General features: G+C 42.0%; 1 protein-coding gene across 7 annotated transcripts in view; it reads right to left on the minus strand.

Moving 5' to 3' along the window:
* LOC133411465 (adhesion G protein-coupled receptor L2-like) overlaps window positions 1-27,929 on the minus strand; it is a 118,905-nt gene that overhangs the window by 9,101 nt on the left and 81,875 nt on the right. For 5 of the 7 annotated variants that reach the window (XM_061693888.1, XM_061693885.1, XM_061693886.1 and 2 more), the window contains exons 8-20: window positions 25,940-26,125; window positions 22,674-22,712; window positions 19,252-19,435; window positions 15,807-15,929; window positions 14,574-14,779; window positions 13,966-14,139; window positions 11,502-11,711; window positions 10,360-10,580; window positions 8,538-8,604; window positions 5,982-6,073; window positions 3,512-3,680; window positions 1,774-1,902; window positions 350-446 (exon numbers count right to left, since the gene is read on the minus strand). In XM_061693888.1, coding sequence (XP_061549872.1) covers window positions 350-446; window positions 1,774-1,902; window positions 3,512-3,680; window positions 5,982-6,073; window positions 8,538-8,604; window positions 10,360-10,580; window positions 11,502-11,711; window positions 13,966-14,139; window positions 14,574-14,779; window positions 15,807-15,929; window positions 19,252-19,435; window positions 22,674-22,712; window positions 25,940-26,125 — 1,897 coding nt within the window. The remainder of the gene's footprint in view (window positions 1-349; window positions 447-1,773; window positions 1,903-3,511; window positions 3,681-5,981; window positions 6,074-8,537; window positions 8,605-10,359; window positions 10,581-11,501; window positions 11,712-13,965; window positions 14,140-14,573; window positions 14,780-15,806; window positions 15,930-19,251; window positions 19,436-22,673; window positions 22,713-25,939; window positions 26,126-27,929) is intronic. The other 2 variants (XM_061693889.1, XM_061693887.1) reach the window with 1 other exon arrangement.

A 27,929-nucleotide genomic window follows, 5' to 3' on the forward strand; every position in this document is an offset into this window, starting at 1 on the left:
TTTCGCAGTGCCGGATCCTTCCCAAAACATGCTCTGACCGCCGCCTGACTCGCTCATCCCACCCCTCCTTCCTCCTGACAAGCTGTGCAGGCTGCAGATGAGTGAGGAGAGGCCTCTCCCGTCAAGAGTGTCGCCATTTCAACTCGTCAGGCCCAAAATATCGCAACTTTTATTATTTTTTTTTTCCCCCCTTCAAGATGATTCAAAAAGCAGCGGGGGAGAGCGGCAAACGGCTCCGGACTTTGTGATATGCTTTTGTGGGCTATTTTTGAACACTTAATAATACTACATTAAAGCCACGTACATCGAGCTCCGTCTCAAAGAGAATAACGTCTGGCGGCTCGCTTACCCTGGTTGAGGGTGGAGGTGCTGTTTATGTCTCCTGAGATGAAGGAAGACTCCGACTGCTTCCTCACCGTGTCGTTCCACATGCGCCTGATGCGGCTCTGCGTGCACAGGAGAGGAGACACGGATCAACACAATGTCGCCGTTAGCGTTTAAGTGGCTTACCGTCTTCAACCTGGCTTTGCAAACGCAACGCTACTGATCCGAAACTGGATAATCAAAAGATTATTTTTTTTTTCCCTTTTACCAGGCTTTCTGCAACAATTTCTATAAGAAATCAGTGATTCCCAACCACTGTGCTCATCAGATGTGCTGTGGGAAATTATAAAATGTCACTTAATTGGTCTGAAAATGATTATTTATTTGCTACAAATAATGTATCGTTGTTCATCTATCTATGCAACTAACGTACAGTGACAGGCAGAACAATTCAATGTTCTTCCACTAGAGGGCGAAAGGTACAACTAACTTGAGTATTAATAGCTTTGTCATGTACTAAACAGGGCGAGATTTCACACTGAGGAATGAAATTTGTGAGCAAATTGAGACCAGATCATTATTTCAGTAGTATACCTTTTGTGACGTTTCTGTTTGGTTGTGTGCTGTGATGTTTTTTTTAATGTCAAATGTGTGCCTTGTCTCAATAGAGGTTGGGAAACACTTAATTGGTAATTTAAGGATTAGACTGTATGATTTATTTTATTAATTCTTTTTTAAAGAGGGAACTAAAACATCAATATTAATAATGATATAAAAAATAATTGTTTAATTCATGGTAATTTTGTAATTAATTAAATACCATTCAAATGAGAATGAATTATTATTAACATAAATACGCATTTTACATACACATTTTAACACATTTTTTAATTGTCTGTTTTAAAAATCCAATGCAGCCCTGGAGCACATAAGGTTGACTTATTTAGAATTTTATAGAAACGTGAGTGTCATTTCTGCCTGCCTCAGATACTACCGGGAAACTCTTGTCGCGCCATTCATTGCCGGTACCTTTCGCACAGAGCGTCCCTTCAAGACCCGAAGAAGAAGCAAAAGAAGCTCTCTTCCTCGCCACCCAACCCGCAGACACTCTCTGCGGCTCTTTAATCTCCCTAACCCACTTTGTCTTATTGAGCAATTTTAGTGCTTTTGCACTTGGAGGTCTGCGCCTGAATCCAGACCTTTGAGAGCGCCAACGCCGCCGAGATGACTGATTCACGCTGTGCCGACATGCCTCTGAAGAACCATCAATCCGGCGAGCACCGTAGGGGGTGCGGATGAACATGGCGGTAAAGACTTGTCAAACTGTGGGAACTCAACTTTACTCTACTTCTGAGACCACGTTGGCATGGTTACTGGGCTATCACAATGAACAATTGGACTTTATTTGCGCGTGTGTGTTTTATTTATTTATTTTTTGCAGTTACCGACCTGGGTAGCGGAGGAGTAGCGCGCCGTGCTCCGAGACGTGGCCGTCTTCACCGAGCCGTGGGGGCCCTCGGGCGGCAGGGCGCCGCAGCATTGAGACTGACGGAAACATTTGCTGTACTCTTTGCGGACCTGCGCAGGAGAAAGGACAGAAAAAAGGGAAGGTGGATGTTCTCAATCTTTTATTGAATGTCACCGACAGCTGACAGCTCCTTAAATGTCACATCTGGAGGTGCAAGAGCAGGGACATAAGAAGGATAAAATGATGGAATATTTAATCCATCGGGAATATGACCCAAATTTGGTAAAAAAAAAAAAAATAATTATATTTAATACAGAAGGGTATGCAGGATGTAATGTGCCTTTGGCCACATCCAGCATTAGAGAGAACATTTTACACATAATAGTACATATCTTCAGCACGGTGGACGACTGGTTAGAGCGTCAGCCTCACAGTTCCGAGGACCAGGGTTCAATCCCTCGCCCCGCCTGTGTGGAGTTTGCATGTTCTCCCCGTGCCTGCGTGGGTTTTCTCCGGGCACTCCGGTTTCCTCCCACATCCCAAAAACCTGCATGGTAGGTTAATTGATGATTCTAAATTGCCCGTAGGTGTGATAGTGAGTGCGAATGGTTGTTTGTTTGTACGAGCCCTGCGATTGGCTGGCAACCAGTTCACGGTGGACCCCGCCTCCTGCCCGATGATAGCTGGCATAGGCGCCAGTACGCCCGCGACCCTCGTGAGGAGAAGCGGCTCAGAAAATGGATGGATGGATGGATAGTACATATCTCACCTCGGAGCAGACAAAGGTGTAACGACCGATTCAAGACTATGTGGAAAGTAGCAACGCTTTTTACAACTGTATCAGGGGTAGTTTTAGAAATGAAACAAAAACAAATAAACAAACAAAAAAAGAATTCCCTTTATCTCTTGTAGCAGACAAGGTTAGCCTGTTCATTTTTGACAGATTCAAATGACTACGCAAACTGCATCATCACTTTATCCAACTTTATTTGGTGTTTTTTTATTTTTTATTTTTAAACACAACAAACAAACAAAAAAAATCCCTTGACCAGCTTGGAACAGGTGTGCCTGTTGATTTTCAGCTGATTCAAATGACCATGCATACGGCCGCATAGTTTTATCCAGCGGTAGCGGGGGTTCATTTTAGAGATCAAACAATTACAAATCCCTTCACCCTTTCAGAGCAAATGCATGCCTGTTAATTTCTGATTGATTCCAAACAATATTTGGACTGCTGCATTGCTTTATCTGGCTTTAGTTGGATTAGTTTGTGAAATTAAACAGATTTTCTTTGAACCACTTTGAACAGACCAATGTGAGCCTGTTGATATTGGACTGTTTCATATGACTGTTTGGGCTGCTGCATAGTTTTATTCAGCTTTATCTGGTTACTTTTGGAAATGAAATGAGCAAACTATTTCTCTTCAACCTCAGCACAGACAAAGGTGTGCCAATTGATTTTTGACCGATTCAAATTTATTTGGGTTTGTTTTGGAAATAAAACATAACCCTTTAACCCTTGTGGAGAAACCAAATATGTTTTGATTTTTGATGGATTCTGGTTTTGGAAATGTAACAAAAACCGCAACATTTGTACAATGGAATGCTGCCGGGAAAGTGTCCGACCTCTGTCGTGTTCTGTGATTGGCCGGTGTCGGGGTTGTGTTGCTTAGTGATTCGTCTATTGGAAACTCCAATTGTTTTTGGACAAAGCCTTACCTTCTTCTGCAGAAGGCAGTGGAAGATGAAGATGAACATTCCTTGAAGGGTGTTAAAGATGGTGAAGAGGTACGCCATCACAATGGAGGACTCGTTGAGGAAGAACAGGCCGAAGGACCACGTGAGGCCCAAAAGACAAAGCAGGGCAAACGCTCCCAACACCCATGACCTGTAAAAAATATATATCTTTAGAGCTTATTTTCTATCACGAACAAGCCCGCAGAGGAACGCAGAATAAAAGATGATACAAGGGAATTGTGCTTTTGAGTCACAAGACCGCAAAGGTAGCATGTTTTGCCTCGGTGGCTTCCAGGAAACGCCAGGAGGAAACGCGATCACTTCACAGTCAGTTTCAATGACGACTGCTTCTCCTTATGGATACACTGTCGACAAGTGAGATGCCCCTAGACATTGAACGCGACTCCGAGAAACCTTAGCAGGAAAAATGAGACGGCTTATGGAGAAAGACAGCCGATTGCGCTCGCAAGGCCGCATTTTAGCTCATAATCACACAGGGTGCAACCTTCCGTTTAACATTTGTACACGCACGGCTGATTTGAGTTAGAGCACGAATTAGTGGCAGTTAATGAGATGTGACAGCTGGAGATGAGGAGTCAAACGTGAGCTAAACAAGCTTTGATTATGAAATCTATAAAAAGGAAAATGTGAAAAACGAGAGACATTGGGACATTAATCATGCCGGCTTTTGTGACGATGATCACTTTTGAGCTTTTCCTTCCACAATGTGTGCGGTTGAAACCATTTTCCGAGAACTCAAGTAAAAAGAAAGTGTAGTGAAGCTGTCATGAAGAAATAAAAATAACTTGCACTATATGACCTGGTACACGATAGTGAAGAATACTAAGATTATAAAGTACAGCCTGCGGACAGAAATAAAGATTTTGTTTTCAATATTTTGCCTCTATACGCAACCACAAAGGCCATGAAAAAAAAAAAAAAAAAAGCTAACAGCGTGACTAAAGTGTAGACTTTCAATTTCAATTCAATAGGTTTGAAATCAATCACTCAAACAATTAAACCCTATATTTAATCATAATAAAAACCCATTGAGAGTGAAAAAATATAAAAACATCTGATAAATATGCTTGAAAGTATTTCAACAATAAAAATCCTTCAGTTGCTTCGTTTTTTCCATGCGCCATTGGGTTTAACTCAGGTAACGGGCTTGGCCATTGAAGTGTGTTCAACTTCTTTGCCTTCGAAATGTCTTGACTTACTCCATCATACGTTGATCTTATCAACTTTGTAGCATTAGGTTGAAATTGAGCATCTACGGTAAGCTTCAGGATTCATCTGGTATACTATAAATATTCCACCACGTGATGTGTTCTGCTTTGGACTGTGGGATGTGTCTTCTGAGTTTCAAATGTAGTACAATGACATATAAATTCTGAAATCATAACAAATCTGCCATTGTTTTGCTAGGAGCCATACATGCGCATCCCCTGGTATGCTCTGGATTCCTTCTCGAGACCTCCGTTTTTCAGGGGCTCAAAAGTACAAGGACAATAACTTGGATGAAAATCTTTTGCTTCCTTCAGTTGCTGCTTGTTTGTGTTGTGGGTCTTTTTACCTTCACGGTGGTCTTCATTAAGTGAAAAGCATGCTCTATGGGGTTTACTTCAGGCAATCAACTTACCCAATGAAGAATATTACATTTCTTTGCCTTCAAAAAGTCTTGACTTACGACGTTTATGTCACTAACCAGCCATCTTTTTGTAGCGTTAGTTAAAATTTTAGCAGAGATATACCCCAAAAAAACATGCATGCCCTTTCACTGACTTCACCACGTGACGTGGTATGCTTTGGACTGTGAGCTATTCCTTTTCTTTCAGCATAATTTCAAATCTACTGCGGTGAAAAAAAAAAAAAATCACAACAACTCTGCCAAGTTTTCAATGGTTGTAATGCAAACTGACCAGAGCAGGCTACTACGACTGTGATCGGATAATAATGTCTTTGGTGAAGCAGCATGTGGCTCATTGGCCACATTGAGTTACGTTTGTGCTCGGCGTTTCCAGTAACTGTAAACCATTGTATGTTTGTGGTCACAGCACATAGTACAGTCTGACAGCAGCTACATTCCATACACCACTTCCATACAACCAAAATCAAAAAATAATAAAACAAAATACCACAAGGGCTCTTCGGTTTATGACACAATTGGAGTAAATATTTGTATGAAGAACATTTATAGGGCATCAATATAAAACTAACAAATGGAAACCATTAAGTACATCAGCAACTAACACCTGTATTGGTGTTTCATTACCTCACCTGAAAATGTGGATACTCTACATAAAATGGAGGTAATTCCTCACTGGTAGTACATGTTCAAAATAAAAAAAATACTGCATACCTTTGTAGTTTTAGTTTTGAAGCAGCAAGGTATTATTGTTCGTTTTTGGAGTTAGTAACAGCTTTTCCTTCCCTGAGTGACGCCCCTCACCTGATACCCCCGAGCCTGGAGGAGTCGGGTTTCATGGAGGTGGAATGCTTCACCATCTTGTACATGGTCACCACCAGGAAGATGACGTTGACCTGTCAAAACAAACACGAGTCAGACTCCAACACAATGCACTTAGAGCGGCGTCGAATTCCACCAATGACTCGCTTTCGTCCGTATTGGGTTTGTCTCAATCGCTCGGCGTCGGATTCCGTCATCGACTGGCTCTCGTCCATATTGGTTTTGTCTCAATTGCTAAAACGACTACCATTATACACCGGCGGACCTTTACCGACTGGAAAATTAAATACGTCAGCAGATCATTAAGATTTCAGGGGGGGTGGTGGTAAAGGAAACAGCAGCGGGGGTTAATAAGAGGTTAATGCGAGTTGTCGACCTCACGCAGCGCTGATCTTCAACATAGATGACAATATGCTGAATCTTGAGCACACACGCACGTGTAGCAGTGAAAATCATCAGAAAGGCGAAGACAAAAGGCTCCGGACTAGGACTTGAGGGGAAAAGAATGACGGTGAGGTGCCATATTTTTTGAGCCATCCACCCCGTAATGTTTTCCAACATTCCTGGATGTGTGTCTCAGGAATCACCGGAGGGCTTGTAGCCAGCGTGGGGAAAGGGAAAGAGACAGGCTTCAATTTCGCATAACACCTTAGAAATGAATTCCAGCACATAGTATAGACGAAAAGAAACAACGTGTGCATATTCAGAACTTGAGTGTGTGTACATTTACTATATGCAATCTGTGTGGATGAGTGGTGGGAGGGGATTGATTTTAACTACGTAAAGCACTTTGAGATCCATATCACTGTATGAAAAGTGCTCCATAAATAAAGTTTGTTTGTTTGATTGATTGATTGAGAATGAACAGGCAGGAAATTGGTCGAAAATGGAAATCTCATTGATTGCAATGGTGCTTGATGGGGGGTTCTTCAACGCATACAAATAGGGCCTTCTCCTCCAAAATGTTGGAATCACAGAATGGTCTGAGAGGCTTGATAAGATGTTGATATTAGGTAATTGGTTGATGAAGAGACATCACGCTTATACCAGCATCCGTAAATTATGCATAATATATATATATATATATATATATATATATATATAAAAAGAACTCTGGAAAGAGAACCATCGCATCTTTGCCGGATTTTCTTATTCAAAGTGAACGCTCAAGTACCCTGAAATATCCGCCCATAGGAGCGCATTGTGAGGCGGAAAAGGTTGTTTGCAGCAGAAACAAAAGAGAAGCGTGTGGGGAAAGCCAACGACCTGAAGTCGAGGACACCGTTTTCCGGATGGTTTGACTTCGGGGCTGCGCTGCGGTTGACTTCTGTCTGCGTGATGCATTTAAGACGGTGACTACAACATCCGATGAAATGGACAGGAGGATACGTTTACGGCTCTGAGGGCCTCTCTTGCTTTTTTTGCCAAATTCATCTGAAAATGAGCATCCCTGCCAATAGCTTTGAGCCTACGCATGAATTTACAAGCTACGGACAGACGGACACGGCAGTTTGTGTATGGATGAGTGTCCGTGCTTCCTCCCTGTCATCGCCCACTTGCAGTATTAAAAAAAAAAAAAAAAAGGACATGTCTGGTTGCTCATGCTATCAACTATCAGCAACAACCTCCACCGGAGTTAAGGTATCACAATCTACTCTTTTACTGACAAATTGGTCTTTTGTTACAAATAATGTTATTTTCACCAACACTCATTTTTGTGAGACCAACTACGAGTACAAATACTTACATTTGAGTACTCGCCGTACTGTAAGTACTGATATTAGATAATGCCATTACATCTTGCAATTTTAATTAAAAGGTTTTATTTAACCAAATATTTTTCTAAAAAATTTCTTAAACGTAGCATAATTTACTGTAATGATAACAACTTGTCATTACAGTATTGCATCTCCACATGGCTGACATGGTTCCTACCCAGAAGCCATAGTGAAGTGGTATCGGTTGCCGTAGTGTCAAGTACAGACATACAGTATCGGGACCGATAAGGATATCAGTATCAGTGCATCTCTACCTCTAACGAATATAAATGTAGTGTAGCCATTCAGCGGTATGTATTGCTTGAATAATCAATGTAATAGGATGCACCCAGACACACAAAAAAAACCTGTCAGTATCGTGCTGCAATATTTTGCTCAAATGAAAAGTGGGTTGGTTAAAAGAAAAGGTCTTTTAAATTGTGGGTCTGACGCAGAGTTGAAACATTATCCTCCACGAAAGGTTGTCTGGCCCGCCCACTCGCCGCTTCCATCTTGTTTTCCCACCGAGAAAATGACCTTCACGCCTGAGACGACTCCTGATGAGACCATCCTCATCCTCAGCACAACCCTAAGTTGTTTCTGATTCCGGAGGACTTATCACGGCCGAGTGGACGCCGTTGATGTCCTCGTGTCAGCAGCGCTAATGGCACCGCTTGGATTTCATGCAAATTGATCTGTAGGCGGCTTACAAAAAAACCCCATCAAAATAACAAAAAAAAAAAAGCTCTTTTAAAGGTTTTTTCGGAGCAACTCAACTTACCACGATGATGAAAGTGACGGGCCCGATGAAGCTCCAGATGAAATGGTTGTCCACCCGCAGCCAGCACCTGGAGATGACCAAAAAGGCGGCGGTCGTTAAACATTAAATCAGCTCAATGCCAAAACAAGGTTATGTCTCAGGATAACAGGCCGCAGTGGTACAAGTGGCCGCACAGAGCTACAATAACGACGCGCTATGAATGTACCCATCTGTCCATTCATAAATCTAATGTAACCCTTGAGCACAAAAGTTTGGATCCAATTACAGTGGATGCCATTTTGGCTTTCAAATGTAATGTGAATGGGACACATATCTCATCACTGCTCCTGCAGAAAATGTCATTCGGTTGGCTGAGTAGAGCTGAAATGGTAATCCTTTTTTCATAATTAATTCATATAAACAGTCACATTTCGGTATACAAATCAACGAAACTGTGGTAAATGAAGATGTGTTAAATATGAAATGAATATCTACTTAATCATTTGTCAAATGTCAATTAGTATGAATCAAATTGAAGAGAGGTCCAATCATGGCTGTCTAAATGATGTTTTTCTATTTCATTTTAAACTGCTTCCTAGTATGTTTCTCCGAAGGCAGATTGAACCTCATTGAAAATCAGATGTTATTCAGTGCAACGCTTTTTCACTTATGTGCCGAGATTTAAGGTGTGGTTAAATGTTAAGTCAATGCATTCCATCGTAGTGCATTCAAACTTCTGCATTCACTTGTCCATCAATTTGCTCCCATGTCGTTTCTCTGTCCTTCGCTCTAAAAGCAGTATTGTTTTTGTTTTATGGAAATAGGTTCCTAGTAAATGTACGGCTGCATTAGCACCTCCAAATCCTAGGCCGAAGTAAATCACTTGACATTTTTTTCCCCCCCTCTGTCGCCACGGTGAATGGAGATATCTTTTTGTTGTGGCCGTCCCTGCGCTTATGTGAACACACTACGAGTTAACTGAACTAATTCAGATCAGCTGTTCTGGAATCGAAGACCCAAGAGTTTTCGATCTCAGAGCTCAGGTTTATACCAAGAGTACGTTAAGCCTCCTTTTTGGAATAGCCCCCAGTTCAGTTCAGATTCAGTTTTTCCACCCACAGACAGCTCTCTGGTTTTCATGTTGAGGTTTTGACACCTCTCAAACTAGTCCTCACAGGTAAAAACCAAATCGGAAACTGAGGGCAGACATTCAGCCTTTCTTGTTTGAATACTTAATACAATAGGACACGTCTCCGCTAAGGCTGCTGCGCCTGTGACCTGACCCGGGAAAAGAAGAAGGAAATATGGATGGACATATCTAGGCGGTCCCAAGAAGAAAGGCTGAAATGTTGTGTCTTTTGTCTCACAGTCATCTTTTGATGTCAAATCCAAATGTAATTGTCCTCAACGTTTCAATAATTTTGCATGGAAGTGTAAAGTTTACATTGGTGCAGCCGTTGTAATAGAGTAAGCAGTTAGCGCTACAAATGTGTGCTAACAGTGCAGGAACAGACACACAAAAGAAATCCCCTAAATTAGAGTGCAGCAGTACTACAAATCATGTTTTTTTCCCCTTCGTTTTGCTGGCCAGCAGAAGCGAAGCACATAAAGTTTTAACTGACAAGGTCGGCAATTACCCGTGTGCAAAGAATAAAAAGCCTTGCAGGTCAGAGTAGCAAGCCGGCGCATTCATTAGTGTTGCGGCTTTGCTCTTAGCTGGTGACAGGGTGTAAATTTGCTGCTGGGCCACGGAGAGGTACACTGCTCTTTGTGGTATCACTATGATTACCGAAGTCTGGAGGTTGCCAGGCGGAATTGCGGCCAAAGGCGGTGGCGCACTTACGCTCGCGGCGTGCCGTAGCTGCGGTAGTCGACGGCCGCAGAGATGCCCACCACCGCCGCCGGGAAGAGGTAGCCGGCCACATAGTAGTACTTGCGGCGGGAGAACTCGCTCTCGAACACCTCCACCAGCATGAGGTACAGCTGAACGCCCTCCAGACACATCCAGGCAAAGGCCGCCAGGAAGCAGAAGTGGAGGACGCCGGCAATGATGGAGCACACCAGCTGACGAGGGAAGGAGAAGGACCACAATTACAGGCGCTTCCAGTGAAACTTCAGCTCAGTGATTCATCGAAAGCACGCGAGGGCAAAACCTTTGTGCTCAAGGGCACTTTGATGTTTAAAATGGACAGATGGGCCAGGATGTTCAAAAATGAGGGGAAATAAAAGGTTAAAATTCTAAGTTCATTTTATGAGCAATAATGCACTCATTTTTTAAAATTTTCATATTATCTATGAATTAAAAAAATATAAATATAGTTTACTTATTTAATTTTAGGGTGGAAAAAAACTGCTAAACTATTCCAAAGCAGCAGTGGGCAAACTTTTGTGCCTAGGGGACACATTTGATTTGAATGAATGGAGAGAAATATATATTTTTTTTAAATTCATGTAAAATGGTCAATTTCTCCAATAAAATAATAATAAACTCATTTTTTTGTATTATTTATAATTACTTTATATTTAGTTTATTTTCTTGTTACTATTTGCAACAAATCAATCAAATATTTAATGCGATAAATGAAATATAAATTGAATAAATACATTTTAATTATCCAATTTTAGGGGAAAAAAAGCTAAACGAATGCAACAAATATGACAGAACCCTTGATGATGTAATCGCTTATTGGGCTGGAAAGAACAGAACAGCCCGTACTTGGTCAACATTCAACTTAAGTATTTTAGCATTTTGCTTTTGCTTCTTTTGTGTCTTTTTTGTGAATGGTACCAGTAACGGCAAAGACCAAAAGTGTATACAGTCATGGACTATACTGCGACAGTCCACACTTACTTGGCATGAGGCAATTCTGAAGTGAATCACTGTGAATCACCGCCATTTAAAAAAAAAAAAATATTTCAGGAAAATGTGAGGTGGCAATTTTAAAAGGCTCATCATGGCGGTGCTGACCACGCGTCAGCAGTTACCTTGGGTTCGGTCATGTTGATGCCCACGAGGAAGACGAGCTCGCCGACGAAGAGGTTGAGGCAGAGGTTCTTGTGGATGGTGTTGCGGTCGCTCTGCAGGCCCTTGAAGAAGCAGAAGGTGTACAGGCTGATGGCCAGGCACACCAGCGACACGGCGATGCCCATCCGCGTGATCACGGTCAGCAGGAGCTCGTGGACGCTCCCCTTGCCCTGTTGAACGAGAAGGAAGAAGTTCATGATAATAAGGAAAAAATAAATAAATAAAATCTACTGCAATCATATTCCAGAGTTAAAATGTGAAATTACATATTATTTCCATGAATACCCTATAAAGGGTTGCAGCCGGGTTATTACCTCTTTATTTACATTCAACTCTTTTGTAAAAAGCCAGACAGGTAACATTTCCTCAAATAAAGGCTGTATTCACTCCTCTGCAGCAAGAACTAAGCGTCTACTGGAGAGGCGATATTGTTTTCTACAAACGCTTGTGTACGTTTCAAGCAAGACGTTTCCATTATTCGGTTGACAGAAGAACAGAAAATGTCTGTTATTTGATGGGAGGTGTTTATTTTTGTCTGGAGATTGAGAAACTGCATGTGTTTGAGCGGAAGTCATTTCCTCTACTTTTGCAGACATTGTGACAGAACTAAGGGATTGTTTTTGTTGCTGTTTCTATGTTGGCAGTATTTTTCTTACATATTTGCGAAATAAATATATGGCTATTGAGTGAGTTATTGTGGCGGGGCTGATCTGGCCTCCGGGTCTTGAGTTAGACACCTGTAGGTTAAGGCATCTATTAGAGAGGAGGTGCTTGATTGTGGACTGAATCCCGACGAAACAAAATTCTGACGTTTGTATCGAAAGGTGCGCAATTTGCTCTGGCTAGTTTGGCCTTGGCTTCGGTCTGTGGCGCACAGAGTGCCATCTCGAGTGAGCTGTAACAGAGCTAGTTGCGCTGGTTTCTTCTTTGCGAGGTCAAAGAACTCTAAAGCAAGCATGTTTCCAGACAAATGTGAAAATAGCAGCGCGCCGCACGCAAATATCACTCCCGCGAGTCGGGCAAATCCTCCTGTGATATTTGCACTTTTATAGAGGGCGAGGGCCGCGGCGGAGGTGCTGCGCAGGTGCTGCGCAGGCAATTGGCGAGAGGCTAAGCCCTGCCTCGGGGGGGCTCTGGTTTCAAGCTGCGGTTAAGGTTGAGGTTAAGACAGATGACGAGGGACAGGGTTCACCAGCGGGGGACGTATTATTAAATCAGCCACAAACTGATCCCCCGCATTTATGACGGCCGCCGTCCTTGCTACATTTGCCATTCGTCGTGTAATTAAATTGTAATTGCATTTTGTGAACAAAATGCATGGCGGACCACTTCACAAGAGGGATGGGGGGGGGATTTAAGCTGCGGTCGTCCCATTTTCAGCGCAATTCACCGCGACATATGCGTGAAATATTAAGACAGTGACCACAGTGAAATATAATTAGCTCCAATAATGGCTTAATACCGCCTCAGCCTGAGCCGCCATTTCACTCCTTTAAAGTGATGGCCTGCTACATTTTTGCACCTCCTCCGGAAATAATCGAGTTCCCTCCCTCTGACGCGCCATTCTCGCGCTCATCATCATCTTCGAGGTCGGACCACGCCCCCCGTGCAGAGAGTACTTGGCGTCTAATTGAGAGGAGGCTTTTATTTGTTCAAATGCTTGTGTATGGGTGGAGCTAGACATTCTAATGTCAGTTAATTGGTTGAGGCATGCAGGGACCAATACTTAAAAAAATGCCTTTCCTCAATTATTGGAGGAGCTAGATATCATGAGATCTATCAAACACGGCATCTATTATTCAATTGCTTGAGCTTACTTTAGGGCTGGGGGTAAAACAAATAAATAAATACAATCAGCTAACTCGGCTAAGTCGACCACAGAAAATTGGTCGACGCAAAAATGTATGCCTCGAGGCAATAAAAAATGTTAATAAAAGTATAATCGCGCGACCCGGGACAATGTTTGGCCACTGTCTATATTTACCACACAGATATTTGTTGCAGACGGACGCAGTGTTGGGCCAATGAAAAACATTACACATCTAATCGTGTCTTCAAAATCACTTACAGACGCTTCTCTGTCGTTTTTGGACATGCTTTTCCACTGGCCCAACAGCGCGTCCGTCTGCAACAAATGTCCGTGCGGTAAACATGGACAGTGGCCAAAATGGGTACCGGGCGGCACAAATATGCTTTTATTAATACTTTTTATTGCCTCGAGGCAGAAATTTTTGCGTCGACGGATTTTTGTGATCGACGTAGCCGAGTTAGCCGATTTGTATGTTTTCCACAGTCCTACAACTGAACTCTTTCTAATGGGTGAGGTGTGCATTCTAATTAACTCCCGCTGACACGCTGTTCTCACGTTCATCATTATCATCAACATCTAACTCTTATGAGAGGAAAAGTGAGCCCCCAACTTACCACATTCCCCCGATGGGCCATGAGGATGGCAAAGTTGGTGAGGTGATTGCAGGAGCATGTGGTGTGACTCCTGTTAGTGTCCAGCAGCTTGCAACCCTGAGTGGACCAGTATCCCATCATGCTTCGCTCGGAATAATTCCAGAAGGAACAGTTGGGATTGTAGTAATTCTCCTTCTGCACAAAAAAAACAAACAAACAAAAAAAATTAATCATACATGAGCGGCGCGCTGCAATATGCATGGCCGCACCTTGAACATTTTTATGCCTCTGACTCTGTCGGAGGATGTGCAGCGGTAAGGGGGAGCGCGTGTTGTACAAATAATTGCCGATTTATATTATTTGAGTGCATGCGATGGTGGGAAGGAAGTGCATGAAAGAGATCCAAATTAGGGAATAAAAGAGAGATGACGAGACAAGATGCGACGAGTCGACTTGCTCCTCAGATTACACTCGTTTGTTCCTCTGATCTCTGCTAATTGCTACGTGTGACACACAAGCACAACATTGATGTTTTCCCTCTTTATTATAATAGCATTCATCGGAGCCGCCGGATTTGGACGCGCAGCTGTTTTTGCGTGGGTTCTCGAGAGGGCTGAAGGGGGTCTTACGTCCAGGTGCTCCAGCGTGAAGATCACGGGGTCGGCCACAAACACGCGGCTGGACTCCTTGGTGATGGAGGCGGAGAGGATGTGGGAGTTGACCGTGAGCGAGAGGTTACGTCTGCCGGCGTCTCCGAGGCCCCGCAGCGTGGCGTTCTCTGTGCTGAGGAACTGACCCAGGTGTTTGTACAGCACGAAGACCAGCTTGGCCACACCTGCAACACATCACGGCCATGAAAGCGGCGGGGGAGGAGAACACACACGCAGGCATGAAATCAACCTCGGAGCCAAAGAAAGACGACACTTGAGGGATTTGCTGTTTTTCCGTATGTGTGTGTGGGAGGGGGGGGGGGTTAATAGTTTACATAGGTTACTATGCTACTTTTTTCTTTTTTAAATTCTTACATTAGTGGATAAACATCAATGTCATTATTAATGATTAGTATTCTATATATTTTTTTATGTAATTCATGGATGGATATTAGCAAAATTATAATTATTGTTTTTTCCTTCTGTGCATATATATTCATTCTTATTTGTATGTTTTGATTTAATTGACATCTTATTTAATAGTATTCATTTGACCTTGTTGAAATTGAAAGGAAAATAATATTTTTCATTACTATTATTATTTATTATATAATTCATCAATTTGTTTTTTATTTAAATTCATAAAATGTATTTTTATATTACTTCAAATAAATAATTTACTGTATTTCTAGATATATCTGAATATAATGCATTTTTTAAACTGTACTTATGTAATTGAGTCATGTCTTTTTCTTCTTTTTGTAGGATTTTTTGAAAAAAAGTTAAAAATTTTAATAAAATATATATTTTATCCTGATATATTGCTTTAAAATTATGCATTTATATTTTTATATATATTTGATTGCAAAATTATTATTATTATTATTGTTTGTGTATTAAGACAAGTGCAACATTTCCCTCTCTAGTGATGCACATAATTGTTTTGTTTCCGAATTAAAATGCAAGCTGCACTAATGCAAATTATTGTTTCATAGTAAGAACCCATATTTCAGCCAGCCAATTGGCATGCATGCGCAATGCATCCCACACGCGGCACACTCTTGTACAATATTTCAGGACAAACAGTGGAGACTCTAGAAGCCTTGAGTGTAGGTAATTTTCCCAAAATATTGGTTTAACTGTTTACATGTTCAGTAATAAAGAATATTTTTCTCTTGGAAATCAAGCTCTGCAGCAGTTGTGTGCTCTCACCATTTTTACTGTTGACTTTGACCGTGTTGGAGGAGAGCTGAAGCGTGGATCCGCCCCTGCTGGTCTGCGGGAACCTGAAGTCCTGCACCTGGCCATCTGTGCTCACCACGTACACGTCCAGCACTGAGGGGGGAAAGGTGCGTTCGTCATGGGAAAGGAAAAAAAAAAAAAGAGAACAATGTTTAATAGAGCATAAAAAAAACAAAAAACAGCAACCATCAGGTGCATGTTCAGGTTGATTGCACCAGCGAGAGAACAAGACCCCATGGTGCGCCATTTACTTAACGCCAAATGTGTCTGTAGGCTTCTGGAGATATAAGAAATAAATAACAACAAGGGGTGTGCTTGCGAGAGGATGAGCGTGCAGTCTTCCTGCCGCATGTATGCCAAATATTCATAGGATCAAAAATATCATTGAGCTTTTACTTTGACGTCCTCTACCCCCCTGTGGCTTTGGATAACTCTGGGCTCCATGAGCAAATCTGTCTGAAAATCCTCCAAATTCCCGCAGCCCCTCCTCACCGCCACGCCAGCTGCCGGGTGGCGCTGCCTTTGATGTGCGAAATTACCGATGGGGTCAGGAGGACGCTGGCGCTCGCTCGCACCAGAAAATGGCCTGGCTTTCCGCAGATAGATGGCTCTTGACAGACAAAAATGAGGGATTGCCCTCCGCCGGACTTCGTTGTCTGTCTTGATTTTTTTGTACTTCAAGCTCTGCGCTTCCACCTCGAGTGTTACTGACACTCGCCCAGAGGTGTTGTTTGGGCCACCTGCTAATTGGATACTAGCAGTCATACTCGCTTCTTTTCACCCTGTGAAGGGAGGTCAGATATGATATGTGCACAACAGCTTACTGGGCGACACGTGGGAATAGTAAACTGACTCAAAACTGACTGTGTCATCTACTTAATCAAATATCTTGACAAGACTGCCAATGACAGCATGCGGGCCTAGCGAAGTGTTTCATAATCTGTATTAAACCAAGGACTGCGTCAGAAGAAATTTTGTAGCACACCACTAAACGAAAACGGCACAAATTGTACTGAAATAATGACGATCTTGTCTCAATTCACTTTTGTGCGAATGACATCAGGTGAAAGCAGATGTTGAATGTATCTTCTGTCATCTAGTGGAAGAGCATTTTATTGTTCTGCCTGTCACTATACGTCGCTGGCATAGATAACTAAACAAAGGCACATTAGTTGAAGTCATTAAAAATATAGTTGTGCCTTAAGATATGTAAATGCAAATAATCTGTTTCAGCCTCACCATGAAAAAAAAAACAAAAAAACATTTAAAATGTTTTTTATAAGGAAAATAGAACTCCATAATATTGTACTTTATAAAAACATATAGAAATAACCTAATCAAACAGAATGTAAATAAATACACTGTTTTTGTGTCATGAATAATTAATTGCTGCTCCTTCCGGTGTGTGTGACTTGACCACCAGGGGCAGTACAATACAGTCATGAAGACACAGACCAAGAAGAGTTTCACAACTGCTGTAAGTGAATTAGTGAGCTCCAATAATATCTATCAGTAGTTTTTTGCAGAGGATAAAGAATATACACACATAAGTACTGTTCTATTGTCTGTCTACATGTGTTGCCTAAAGCGTTATAACACTGCCACATAGATGCTATTCATTAACCCATCTATGGCGTTTCGCATTGTTTGTTAGCATTAAGCTAAAAGGATTCAAGGCAAAGCTATGTATTTGTTTTAAATACACAACGCGTTATTCACTTTGTTTTACATTTAGTTTAACAGTAAACCTCAACTGGGAGTAGCAATAAACAGCTTGAAGCCTCGTTTTTTGAAGAATCTAATTAATGGACAAGTGATTGCGGACCGCCGGACATTTGTGAATAGTTGTTTGTGATGTTTCTGTGCCCAGCGATTGGCTGGCGACCACTGCAGGGTGTAACCCCCGGCTGCAGCTAACCCGCGACCCTGATGGAGACAAATCGCATCTAGCTCCCCCCTTCTGGCACTGACATCTGCAATCGGTGCCCTCGCAGAAGGGTGCAAAAAAATTGTGCTTTGGGCTTTCCGCTTCAAAATTCAAGACAAAAACAAGCCAGTTAGAATGAGATAACAGTGGAGCACAACAAGGGTCTCCTGTATTTTCATCTGAGGGGACACCAACGGCAGCAAGACAACTGTGTTTATTTTTGTCATGTGTAGAGTGGATTCTAAAAGCGGAAGCAGAGTGTGGAAAAAGCAAACACCTGTAAAAAAATCATTTTTACTAACGGAGGGAGCAGTTCATACACAAAACTAATAGCCCATCCACTGCCACTGCATTGACAACTGCTCCGATTTACTTAAGTACAGCTATGTGCCGTCATCAAACGCTAACGCTAACCAACATTAATCTGTGCATCCAACAAAACTCAATGCAACTCTGCTTCCCTTTTTGCTTTGACATGATCGTGTATCAGATAGTTGGCAAGTCGGTCACAAAATGCAGAACGGCTTGGTCACAGACACATTTTGGGGAAACAGGCAGCTGGCGAAAGATTTTATAGGAGCCCTCGGTTTAAAATGGTCCCGGTATACAAAGTTTTCAGGTCATGAACAGCGCGCAACAGTTTGCACAGTCGCATAAGAATGTGTACAGTAGTACCGCAACACGGAAAGGCATGCTCAGTTGCTGCCGTACTTACTGTTTTTTCAGTACATAGTTTTTATATTGATGGCCTAGAAGTGATTTTACTACAAATATTTACTGTAATTATGACTTTACTACTGCGTTAACGTAGGTTATTAGTGGTAGTTAGATTCCTACTTGTGATTTAGGTACATTTTCTTGTTACAACGGCGTCATAGGAACAGAACTCTGACATAAACGGACCACAACTGTACTTGGTTGTATAATTTGACACTTGATGGGTGGGCAGGCATTCTCGAGACCCAATTATTTATATACAAGCAATTAAAAAGTACATTTGCTAGAATCTATCCCATTTAAAGCTTGATAAAAATTGGCCTTTTGACTCAGAAATTCAGCTTTTGTCCACTTAAATTCCTCTTTACTGCAGAGAAACACAAGAAGTGTCTGTAGTTCATTTAAAAAAACCTTAATCAGAACTCGAGTGGGGACAAAGCCGCCGATCAGCCAGGCTAACTGGCAGTTGTGGGACCGGGCGAAGGAAGAGAGCGTCGTGCGAGTGGAACAATGTCCTTTAAATGGTGTCTTTGTTTTCAAATCTGGGAGTCTGTTCCCAGTTCATCCAACTGCAGAGCGCTCAATGAGGTGACTTGGCTGATTGAAAATCAATGAAGTAGAACACTCACCTGACTGATATCACCTTGAAAAAAGAGAAAGGGGGAAAAAAAGCGCTGGAGGAAGACTTTAAGCGGCGGTGCGCCAGTAACAGAAGTAACAGGCAGTGATTTGTGAGTGACAGGCGTGCTCGCTGATTGGCGCGCCACTTACCGATATTCTCGGCGGGCACTTTGACGATGGCCGGCTCGATCAGGTTCTCGGCGAGGACGAAGGCCCCTTCCTCCAGGGTGTCCAGCATCATGGTGGCGGCGTGCGTCTGCTCTGTGGAATTCATGTCTCGCCACGACTTGAGAGCCTCGGGCCTCAGGAGATTGTCCACGGTGTCCACGATGGCCTGTAACCATGGAGACGCGTGAAATGTCAGACAGGCACGTTCCCGCCGTCACAATGCCAGGATTTAATAACAAAACGGGGGGGGGGGGGAGAGAATGATATAAAGGGCATGCATGGCCAACAGTGACAAGAGCTGATATATCGACAAAATGATGACCAGAGTCATGATGAGGGTCCTGGGGAGTTGAGCTCAACATTCCACTGGAGGAAAACTAAAAGGAAGCAACTTTTTCCCTCGGCCTATTAGTTTATTGAATAATAATGACAAAATGCTGGAGGGGGATCCGACTCCCACCCCCACCCCCACGAGGTTTTCACAAACTAATTAAAAAATCCTCGTGAACAATATTCTTGTGCCCATTATGACCTTGAAAGCTATTTTTGCCCCAAGGAAGGAGAAGAAGAAGAAGAAGGAAGGAAGGAGGGCATTATCATCAAATCTGTGTCCAAAGTGGCAGTCTGAGGCAAAATGGTGGAAAGCAATCGTGTTTTCAATGGCAATCCTTTCATTTCCTGCTTTGTGATAAGCTGGAAGTTAGATAAACATTCCACACAAGTATCATATGTTGATAAAACAATGCTGACCCTGGCAGCTGTAGTTCAGAAGTCTTTTTTTTTGTGTGCTTTTTTTTTGTATTGTTTATTTCTATTGTGCAAGGTGGAGGTTATCATGAATAACAGGAGATAACATCGATCACATTGTTTTTATGACGTGTACATTGTAACAGAGCAAGATGTTGACTTTTTTTTAATTTTTTACTCTGCATTATTTATAGTAGTTGTGTTTATTTCTATTGTGCACTGTGGCAGCTATCAGGCAGAACTGATGAGAGGAGTGATCATATTGTTTCTACGACATGCATAACTCATTCACTGCCAGCCTTCACAGTTAACATGAATGTTTGATTTCTAAAGCCGTCAATGGCAGTGAATGTGTTTTAAAACTGAGCACGCATTGGATTTTGGATTATTTCAACTCATTCTGTCGGCTTCTATTGCGCAAGGTAGCAGGTATTATTAATAACTTGTGAGACGAGTGATAACATAATTGTAAAACAGCATGTGTGACAAGTGTGGTGTGGACCTTTGACTTGTGGATTATTTATAGATGTTATGTATGGTGTATTTCTATCGTGCAGGGTGGCAGTTATCATGAATAATACTCCTCAACGGCAGTAGATCCCTAATATTCGAAACGTGGAGGGCACGAAGAAAGCTAGCGACAATTTAACCCTAGGTGTCATTAGCCCCAGCGTGGCGCATCACAATGATGGTAATTAACCACAACCAGCCCTTGCTCATAATGCCAATTAGTCATTGCTGTGATTATCCAAAACATTTCAATGACCACAGACGGTCGCATCCGCTTGGTTAAGTCCGTTTTCCCGGAATAATGACGAAGACGATCAGCCAAAAGTCTGCGCTAATGAATGATTAACTACGAGTGTACCCAGATATTCAGGCTTGGAATGACCTTGCAGGGAGCTAGCAATGTGTACTGTGCGAGTGTGTGTATAGGGGGGTCAGGATTGATTACAGGGTTGGAGAAAAGCAAGCAGATTTACAGTGTGCCACATTCCAGTAATGATCCATCCTCAAGGGAGACTGAAGCTTTTTAAACTGGATTTTCAAAGTTCATGATTGAGAACACATCACATACGAATCAAAAAGCCTTTTGCCGAGAATTGCTGTGAGCAATGCAATAGCTTACAGCATTTTACAGGCCATTACAAATTGACCCGTGACCCATTTGGGGCCCCAACCCTACGTTTGGGAAACCCTACATTATATTATGTTGATTTTTCAAGTAGACACTAAGAGTGTAATGGTACTTCCAAAATCACGGTTCGGTACATATCTTGATTTTAAGGTTAGTGTTTGGTTCACAGTGGGTACCAACAGAGGAACACTTACGCAAAACAGGAGCAGATTTTAGTTAAAAACCATGAAAGAAGTGTAAATGTTTTCTTTACAATTCACTACGTTGACAGGTGTTGAATTCGAACATGGAGGACTGGCCGTGAAAGATTTTTTAAGAAAGCGCAACGTCAAGGGGGGAGGGGGCTCCTCGGTCAACGACGTTCCCGACGTGTTGAGCGAGCTTTCGAACGCCGCTCATTATACTAGTTTGCCTAGCGACATAAGAATACATGGTCACATGGCACAAGAGGGCATGCACAGTTACCACATCTACTGACTGTTTTTCATTTAATTGTTTTATAATTATGTCCTGGAAGCCTAACATTCAGCATATGTCACCGCCATAGGAATGAAAATCGTTGTAAACCAAGAGCCCCTGAAGTTTGTATTTGTTTGGGTTATGGAACTAAACCATGAAGAGAAGTGCAAATTGAACTGTTTATTGAACTATTATGCTATATAAAAAAAAAAGAGAGAGTGGATTTTTTTTATTGCCTTGGGTTCATCAGAAGAGCATGTGAGAGGTTGCCTAAATGCCATTGCGCTAGTTTTTTTTCTTCTCCCGCTGCACTAATATTAACATTTGACGCCATTTCAAATGACTCGACCTCAAATCAAGCAAATCTCTCGCCATGACCCGAGGTTGAGCTGCACTTTGTTTGTATACGGGCGGGATCTGTGGCTCGAGCGTTTGGGGGAAAAATGTGAATACATGTAGAGTTACAACCTTAGCAGATACACGTTTAAAACGCAATGCTTGTGTCATCTCTGTGAACACCCCCAAGGAAGGAGAAAAAGTTAAAGACTAAAAAAGTAATGGCAGAGATAAAACGCCATTGCAACAGGAAGACAATTTTTCATTTTATTTTGATGCTATAAGGCGGGCATGGGAGATGAGATGAATTGCATAATGTAAGCAAGTGAAAAGTGATGCACAATGCCACTTTGATCACACTTGCGGCTGACATGGAGGTGCAATTAGGACCGTGGGAAGGCAATTATTCACACGACGTATACAGAGTTGAGAAAAGAGAAGATGCTGTGAGAAAGGAAGTATTAGAGTGAGTGTGTGTGCGCGCGAGTAGAAATGAAAGAAAGATGTAGTGATAGCACAGAGGAGGACAAAGATGGAACGATATTGACATTCGCTGATGGAAAGAGTTCACGGGGAGGCAGCCAAGGATACAGAGTGTAAAACAATTATCCAGGAGACATTTTGGATGCATGCTGCTAAGTAGGCGGTGAGGGATTGGGGTTAAAAGTAAAAAAAAAAAAAAAAGATTTAAAAAAAACATCATGTAAAGGTCCTCCAATTGTACCTTCATGTACGCTCTGCACGTCTTCTCTCGCTTTTGAAGCTTTTCCCCCACCCCACACGCACGCACACACACACACACACAAAAGAAAGACGGTAGTGAGAAACAGGAAGTGCCACATCAAGCCACTTACCATAAATTACATGCGCTAATAATGAGAAGAAGGGGGAAAAGTCTTAAGGCTTCTTTATACTCGCGCGGAAGGCGACCGCACTGGTGTCACTGCGGCTGTCCCGCGCGTAGTTTGCCTTTATACTCGAGCGCAACCCACGCGTGCAGTTTTGAAAATGCACTGCAGTTCGCCTCCAAGTCGGTGGTGTCGCTACGACTGGTATTGGCTAGGACACCACAGGGTGGAGTTTCCTCTGCATTTTTTGGGCCATTTCCGGTAGCCGTTTTTACTTTCCTTCCAGTAACAAGGAACAAAGCAACAACAATGGCGACCGTGGAGCAGTGTCTGCTAGATCAAATGGACCTAGATGACCAGATGATACGTTTAATTATGCTGCAAAATCGATCGAGAAGGCGGCGGCGTAGACGGTATGTAGAACCAAGGGGCACGCTGAGTACGTCATCACAGCATGTGACTAAAACGGACCAATCACGAGAGATGAGCAGCAATTTTTGCCGTGTGCGCGTCAAGCTACGCAGACGGGCCGCGAGCGGGCCAATTCGTCGGTCACGTGATGCAATGCGGGCGTTGTCGGCCGTGCGACCGCGGGAGTATAAAGAGGCCTTTACAGAGGAATCATTTCAAAACGATGTGACACCTCTAATGTGAGAAAGGAGGGGAAAATGCTGAGGCTTGGATTTGGGATGCTCGCCGTTAGTGAGGCTTTCGCAGACAAAAGCCAGAGGATGAGAAACAATGTGCCATGCCATCATTTGTACCTTCTGCCAAGGAGAGAATAATACACGACAAACTCCTTTGTGGCTCTCTTGGCGCTTGAATGGCTCCCCTTGCTTTTACCCAACTCAGTTAAATCACATACTGCACTCTCACACAGCAATAGGGAACACATCAGGATAAAAACTTTCTTTTTTAATGTGATCATAAGGTCTAAAACTACACTGTCACTTATTCTGCAATATCAGCATACAGGGAAAAACGTAGGCAATATATTCTCAGCAGAATGAGAATTATAAACCTAAAAGGAGAAAAATGCAGGAATTATGCCTCACGCCTTCCATTGTGGTGCCGGTGCCCATGAATATGCAGATTAATTGTGGGTTCTAAAGTGGAAAAAAAGTACCATCTAAGAAGGATATATGCAATATATCATGGTTATAAGTATCTGCCAAGAAAATAAAGACTTAAGGATATCAGAACGCAAGCAAGTAACTTTATAAACTTAAAATAAATCCATGAGCTTGAATGAAAATGCAATGCAAACTGTTTCCTAAAACAAAAAAAACAAAAAACAAAAATGCATGGTAGTAGCCTATTACAATGCATCCCACTGGGCATCCTCCAATTGTTTATGACACTGTGTATGAGTTATCTGCCATATTATTATAACCCACTGGAAGGAGTTTGGTCCTCTATGGCCTATTTATGAATGAGGGTATGAATTTTGCTTGATAGGGAAGTGAAAAAATGTTTCAGTGAGATACAGGTATGCTACAGGGAGCTAATTAAAAACTTGGATTTCTGGTAAAAGATTATATGACTAAAATGTATGCATAATACATTTTAAAAAATGAATGTAAAATAAAAAAAATATTACAACTAATAAAAAAACTAGTTGATAGAGTGTAGGACTCAACAGGGAAATTGAAAAAGAAACAAAAGAGGAATAATAATAATTCATATTTGCACACAGTAATTTACTCAGTTATTTTATTTGTATCACTTTAAACACAGAAAGACCACTACTTGTGTCTTTTTAATAATTATAATATAGACTAATAATTATGATATAGCAGTGTTTCTTGCACAGGATATCTTTCTTTATCATATTTTATTAAAACCATTTCTTGCTGGTGATTGGCTAGGAGGAATCACATGTTTATGATTCCTTGTGGCGAGGCGTTTGGTGTCCATTTTGGGTGACTTTTTATGCAAACAAATATGATTCTAATGCCTTACAGCAACCAAATATCGTTCTACTGCCGTATAGTGTGCCCTTTGATTTGTAGTTATCAAATACGGTTCCTTGCACTAATAAGTGTGCCCTTCCTGTTCACGCCGCAAAATTACAAGACGCCCGCTAGCTGCAAACAAACGGGCGTCACTGGGTGCAAAACACTTTGTTTACAAACTAAGCGCCGTCTGAATAACAATGCACTTCTTCACAACCGTCAATCATCTCGCTGTGTGGCGCAGACGGAGGAACATCACGGGCGTTTGCTTTGACGTTTGATGCAGAGCGCGCCTCCACGCTCAACTTCAGCATGCCGGCATTCATTGAGCGGATGTTTTTAAAATGGAGGTGTGTTGAATTCTCAGAGGATTGAGGATCCTCTCCGGAGCAGACCAACAAGCATCTATTTTGGGTCAATTTCAAGCAAGCAAATATGCTTCCTTGGACTATATAATCTCATCTCATCTGGGAGAAATCACAAGGTTCTAATGCCTTACAGTGAGTCACTGAGTGTCCATTTTGTTTCACTTTTATTCAACCAATATAGTTCATTGTACCATAAATTGCTGGAAGAAGTCACATGGTGTTTGGCGAGCATTTTGGGCCAATTTTAGGCAACTAGATATCCCTTGCGCAATAAAGGGTGGTGCGAAATCACACTGCTCCACTGCCTTTATTGTGTGCCATCCGTTTGCACTTTTATGCAAACAAAGATGGTTCTTCTGCCTTTTACTGAGCCTTTTGGCATCCATTTTGGGTCCATGTTACACAACCAAATATAGTTCTAATGCTTACGGTGAGCCGTTAGGCATTCATTTTGGGTCCATTTTAAGCAATCAAATATGGTTGCTTGCACTACAAAGGGCAGCGAGAAATCACACTGCTCTACTGCCTAATAGTGTACCGTCCATTTCGGGTCACATTGATGGTTCTAATGCCTTATAATGAGGTGGTTGGCATCCATTTGGAGTCGATCTTAAGCAGGAGGCGGCTTAGCATCCCCTCCGGAGCAAATCTGCCTCCCCCAGCTTACGCTGTTATTCTTCAAGTGTGTGCTTGTATGTAAAACAAGGGCACGCGCCGCCTTGTGTTTGGATTTATCGCCCGGCGTCCTGCCGTTCAGCCCCGCTGCGGTGAGACGAGATGGTCACAATGGGCCATAAAAAGGATAACGCGTCACAGTACCTTATTGAAGCTACGTCCTGCCGAGTCCTTCTCGCTGGGCCTGAGCTCCTGCAGCTGAGCATCCAGGATGTCCACCAGCTGCTCCATGAGGCGCACAGAGGAACTGACGTCACCGGCGAACACGGGGCCCTGCGTCAGGCGCGCCAGCTCGTTGGCAAGGTTGGCCGCGTTCTCGCCGCTTCGGATCTGGGATGGCAGAGGATTGGGGGCAGGTAGAGGGGGGGGGGCGTTCGCGTGAGTTGCCACGTTGTGTTTGTGCCGCATGCTTGTGTACCAACACAAAACACAAATAAAGGTCTCCCCCTCATCTGCACTTGGCCTGTTGACTCTGGTTCATTAGAACACAGTAACACCAATCGGGCCTGGTTTATTCCAACAAATTAACAACAATCTTTCCTGGATTATTTCATCAAAATAATAAAAATCGACTCTGTTTTATTCCAACAAAGTAACACTATCAGGCCTGGCTTACAGTATTAAAACAAAATAGCAACAGTTGGCTCTGATTTATTACAACAAAGTAACAATTTCTTTTAGCACTGGTTTGTAAACAGCAAAGTAAAACTTTTTTTTTTTTTTTAACAATCTCGGGCCAACTGTTGTACTTTGTTTTAATAGTACTTTGTTTTAATAAACCAGGCTCTATACTGGTTACTTTGTTTTAATAAATAAACCAGGCAATTGGCGTTACTTTGTTTTTAATAAAACAGGGCGGGCTTGTTGTTGCTTGGTTGAACTTCATTTTAATAGGTAATAACAATCAGCCCTGGTTAATTAAAATAAAGTAGCAGTTTATTACAACAAAGTGACAGAAATCAAGACTGGCTTATTAAAAAAAAAAAAGTAATACCAGTCAGTTGTGGTTTACTACAACAAAGTAACAACAGAAATGTTTTTAAGATACAAATTGACTTTTTATGAGTCGCTATTTTCCCCCCCACCCCGTTTGCTTAAATATGATATGCAGTATGGAACAGGAACACACTTCCCATTTGATGCGTTTGCCGAAATGTTTCCTGACAGCACCCGGGAACTCTGTCTGAACCCGCTACGTTCGGCAGGTGTTTTTCCCACCGTGGCTTCTGTCAGATGCGTGGCGCTTTGTGCGTTGTTTTGTCGAAAATTAAAGCGGACAAATCACTGAAGAAATAAGTTGTCGGGCTTTGATTGTCGCCGCCAAACGACTGCCGCCTTGACTCCACACAGCCAAGCTCCTTTGTAGCTCACGAGATTGCTAATTTATTGTCCTCAGATGTTTGCAAGTATGGTGGACTTAAAGGGTCAAAAATACTATTTTTGGTGTTGTATCAAGTATCAAAGTAAGCTTAAAGTAATGAGTCTTGTTTAAGATTTAACACCAATAGAAATGGTAATAGGGGTTGGGACAGAATATCAAGTGGTATCACTTACAATGGAAACATTCTATTACAATTGTATTGTATTCGGCTGTTAATGTTTGGCTTACTTTAACTAAACACAAACAAGTACAGTAGCCTTTAAAGGTAAAAAAAAAAGGGTTTTACTGATCAGAAAGAAAAAGAAAAGAAAGTAGTTTTCATTACTTTTCTAATATATATATATATATATATATATATATATATATATATTCTAGTAAACCTGGGGGTTATTATTTTTACTTTGTTTTAATAAACCAGGGCCGACTCATGTTCATTTGTTTTATTAAACCAGGGAAATTTGTGTAAAAAAAAAAAAAACAACAATAACAAAAAACAGGGCAGATTGGTCTTTCCTTGCCTTACTAAACCACGACTTACGGTGTTGCTTGGTTTTAATAAATCAGGGTAATTGTTTTAGCTTTCTTGTAATAAACCAGAGCCTATTGTATTATCTGAACGTCTCTAGGGAAACATTTAAAACCCTGCCCGCCAAGGTTAAACCTTTCTCCTGGCTATGACCCTGGTAGCACACAAGCATGTTCAGATACTATTTCCACCTTTTTGTTTTTTTTTCAGGATACATCCCTCCATGT

Source organism: Phycodurus eques, chromosome 13, assembly GCF_024500275.1.
Source record: "Phycodurus eques isolate BA_2022a chromosome 13, UOR_Pequ_1.1, whole genome shotgun sequence".
In the NCBI taxonomy this organism is placed as follows: domain Eukaryota; kingdom Metazoa; phylum Chordata; class Actinopteri; order Syngnathiformes; family Syngnathidae; genus Phycodurus; species Phycodurus eques.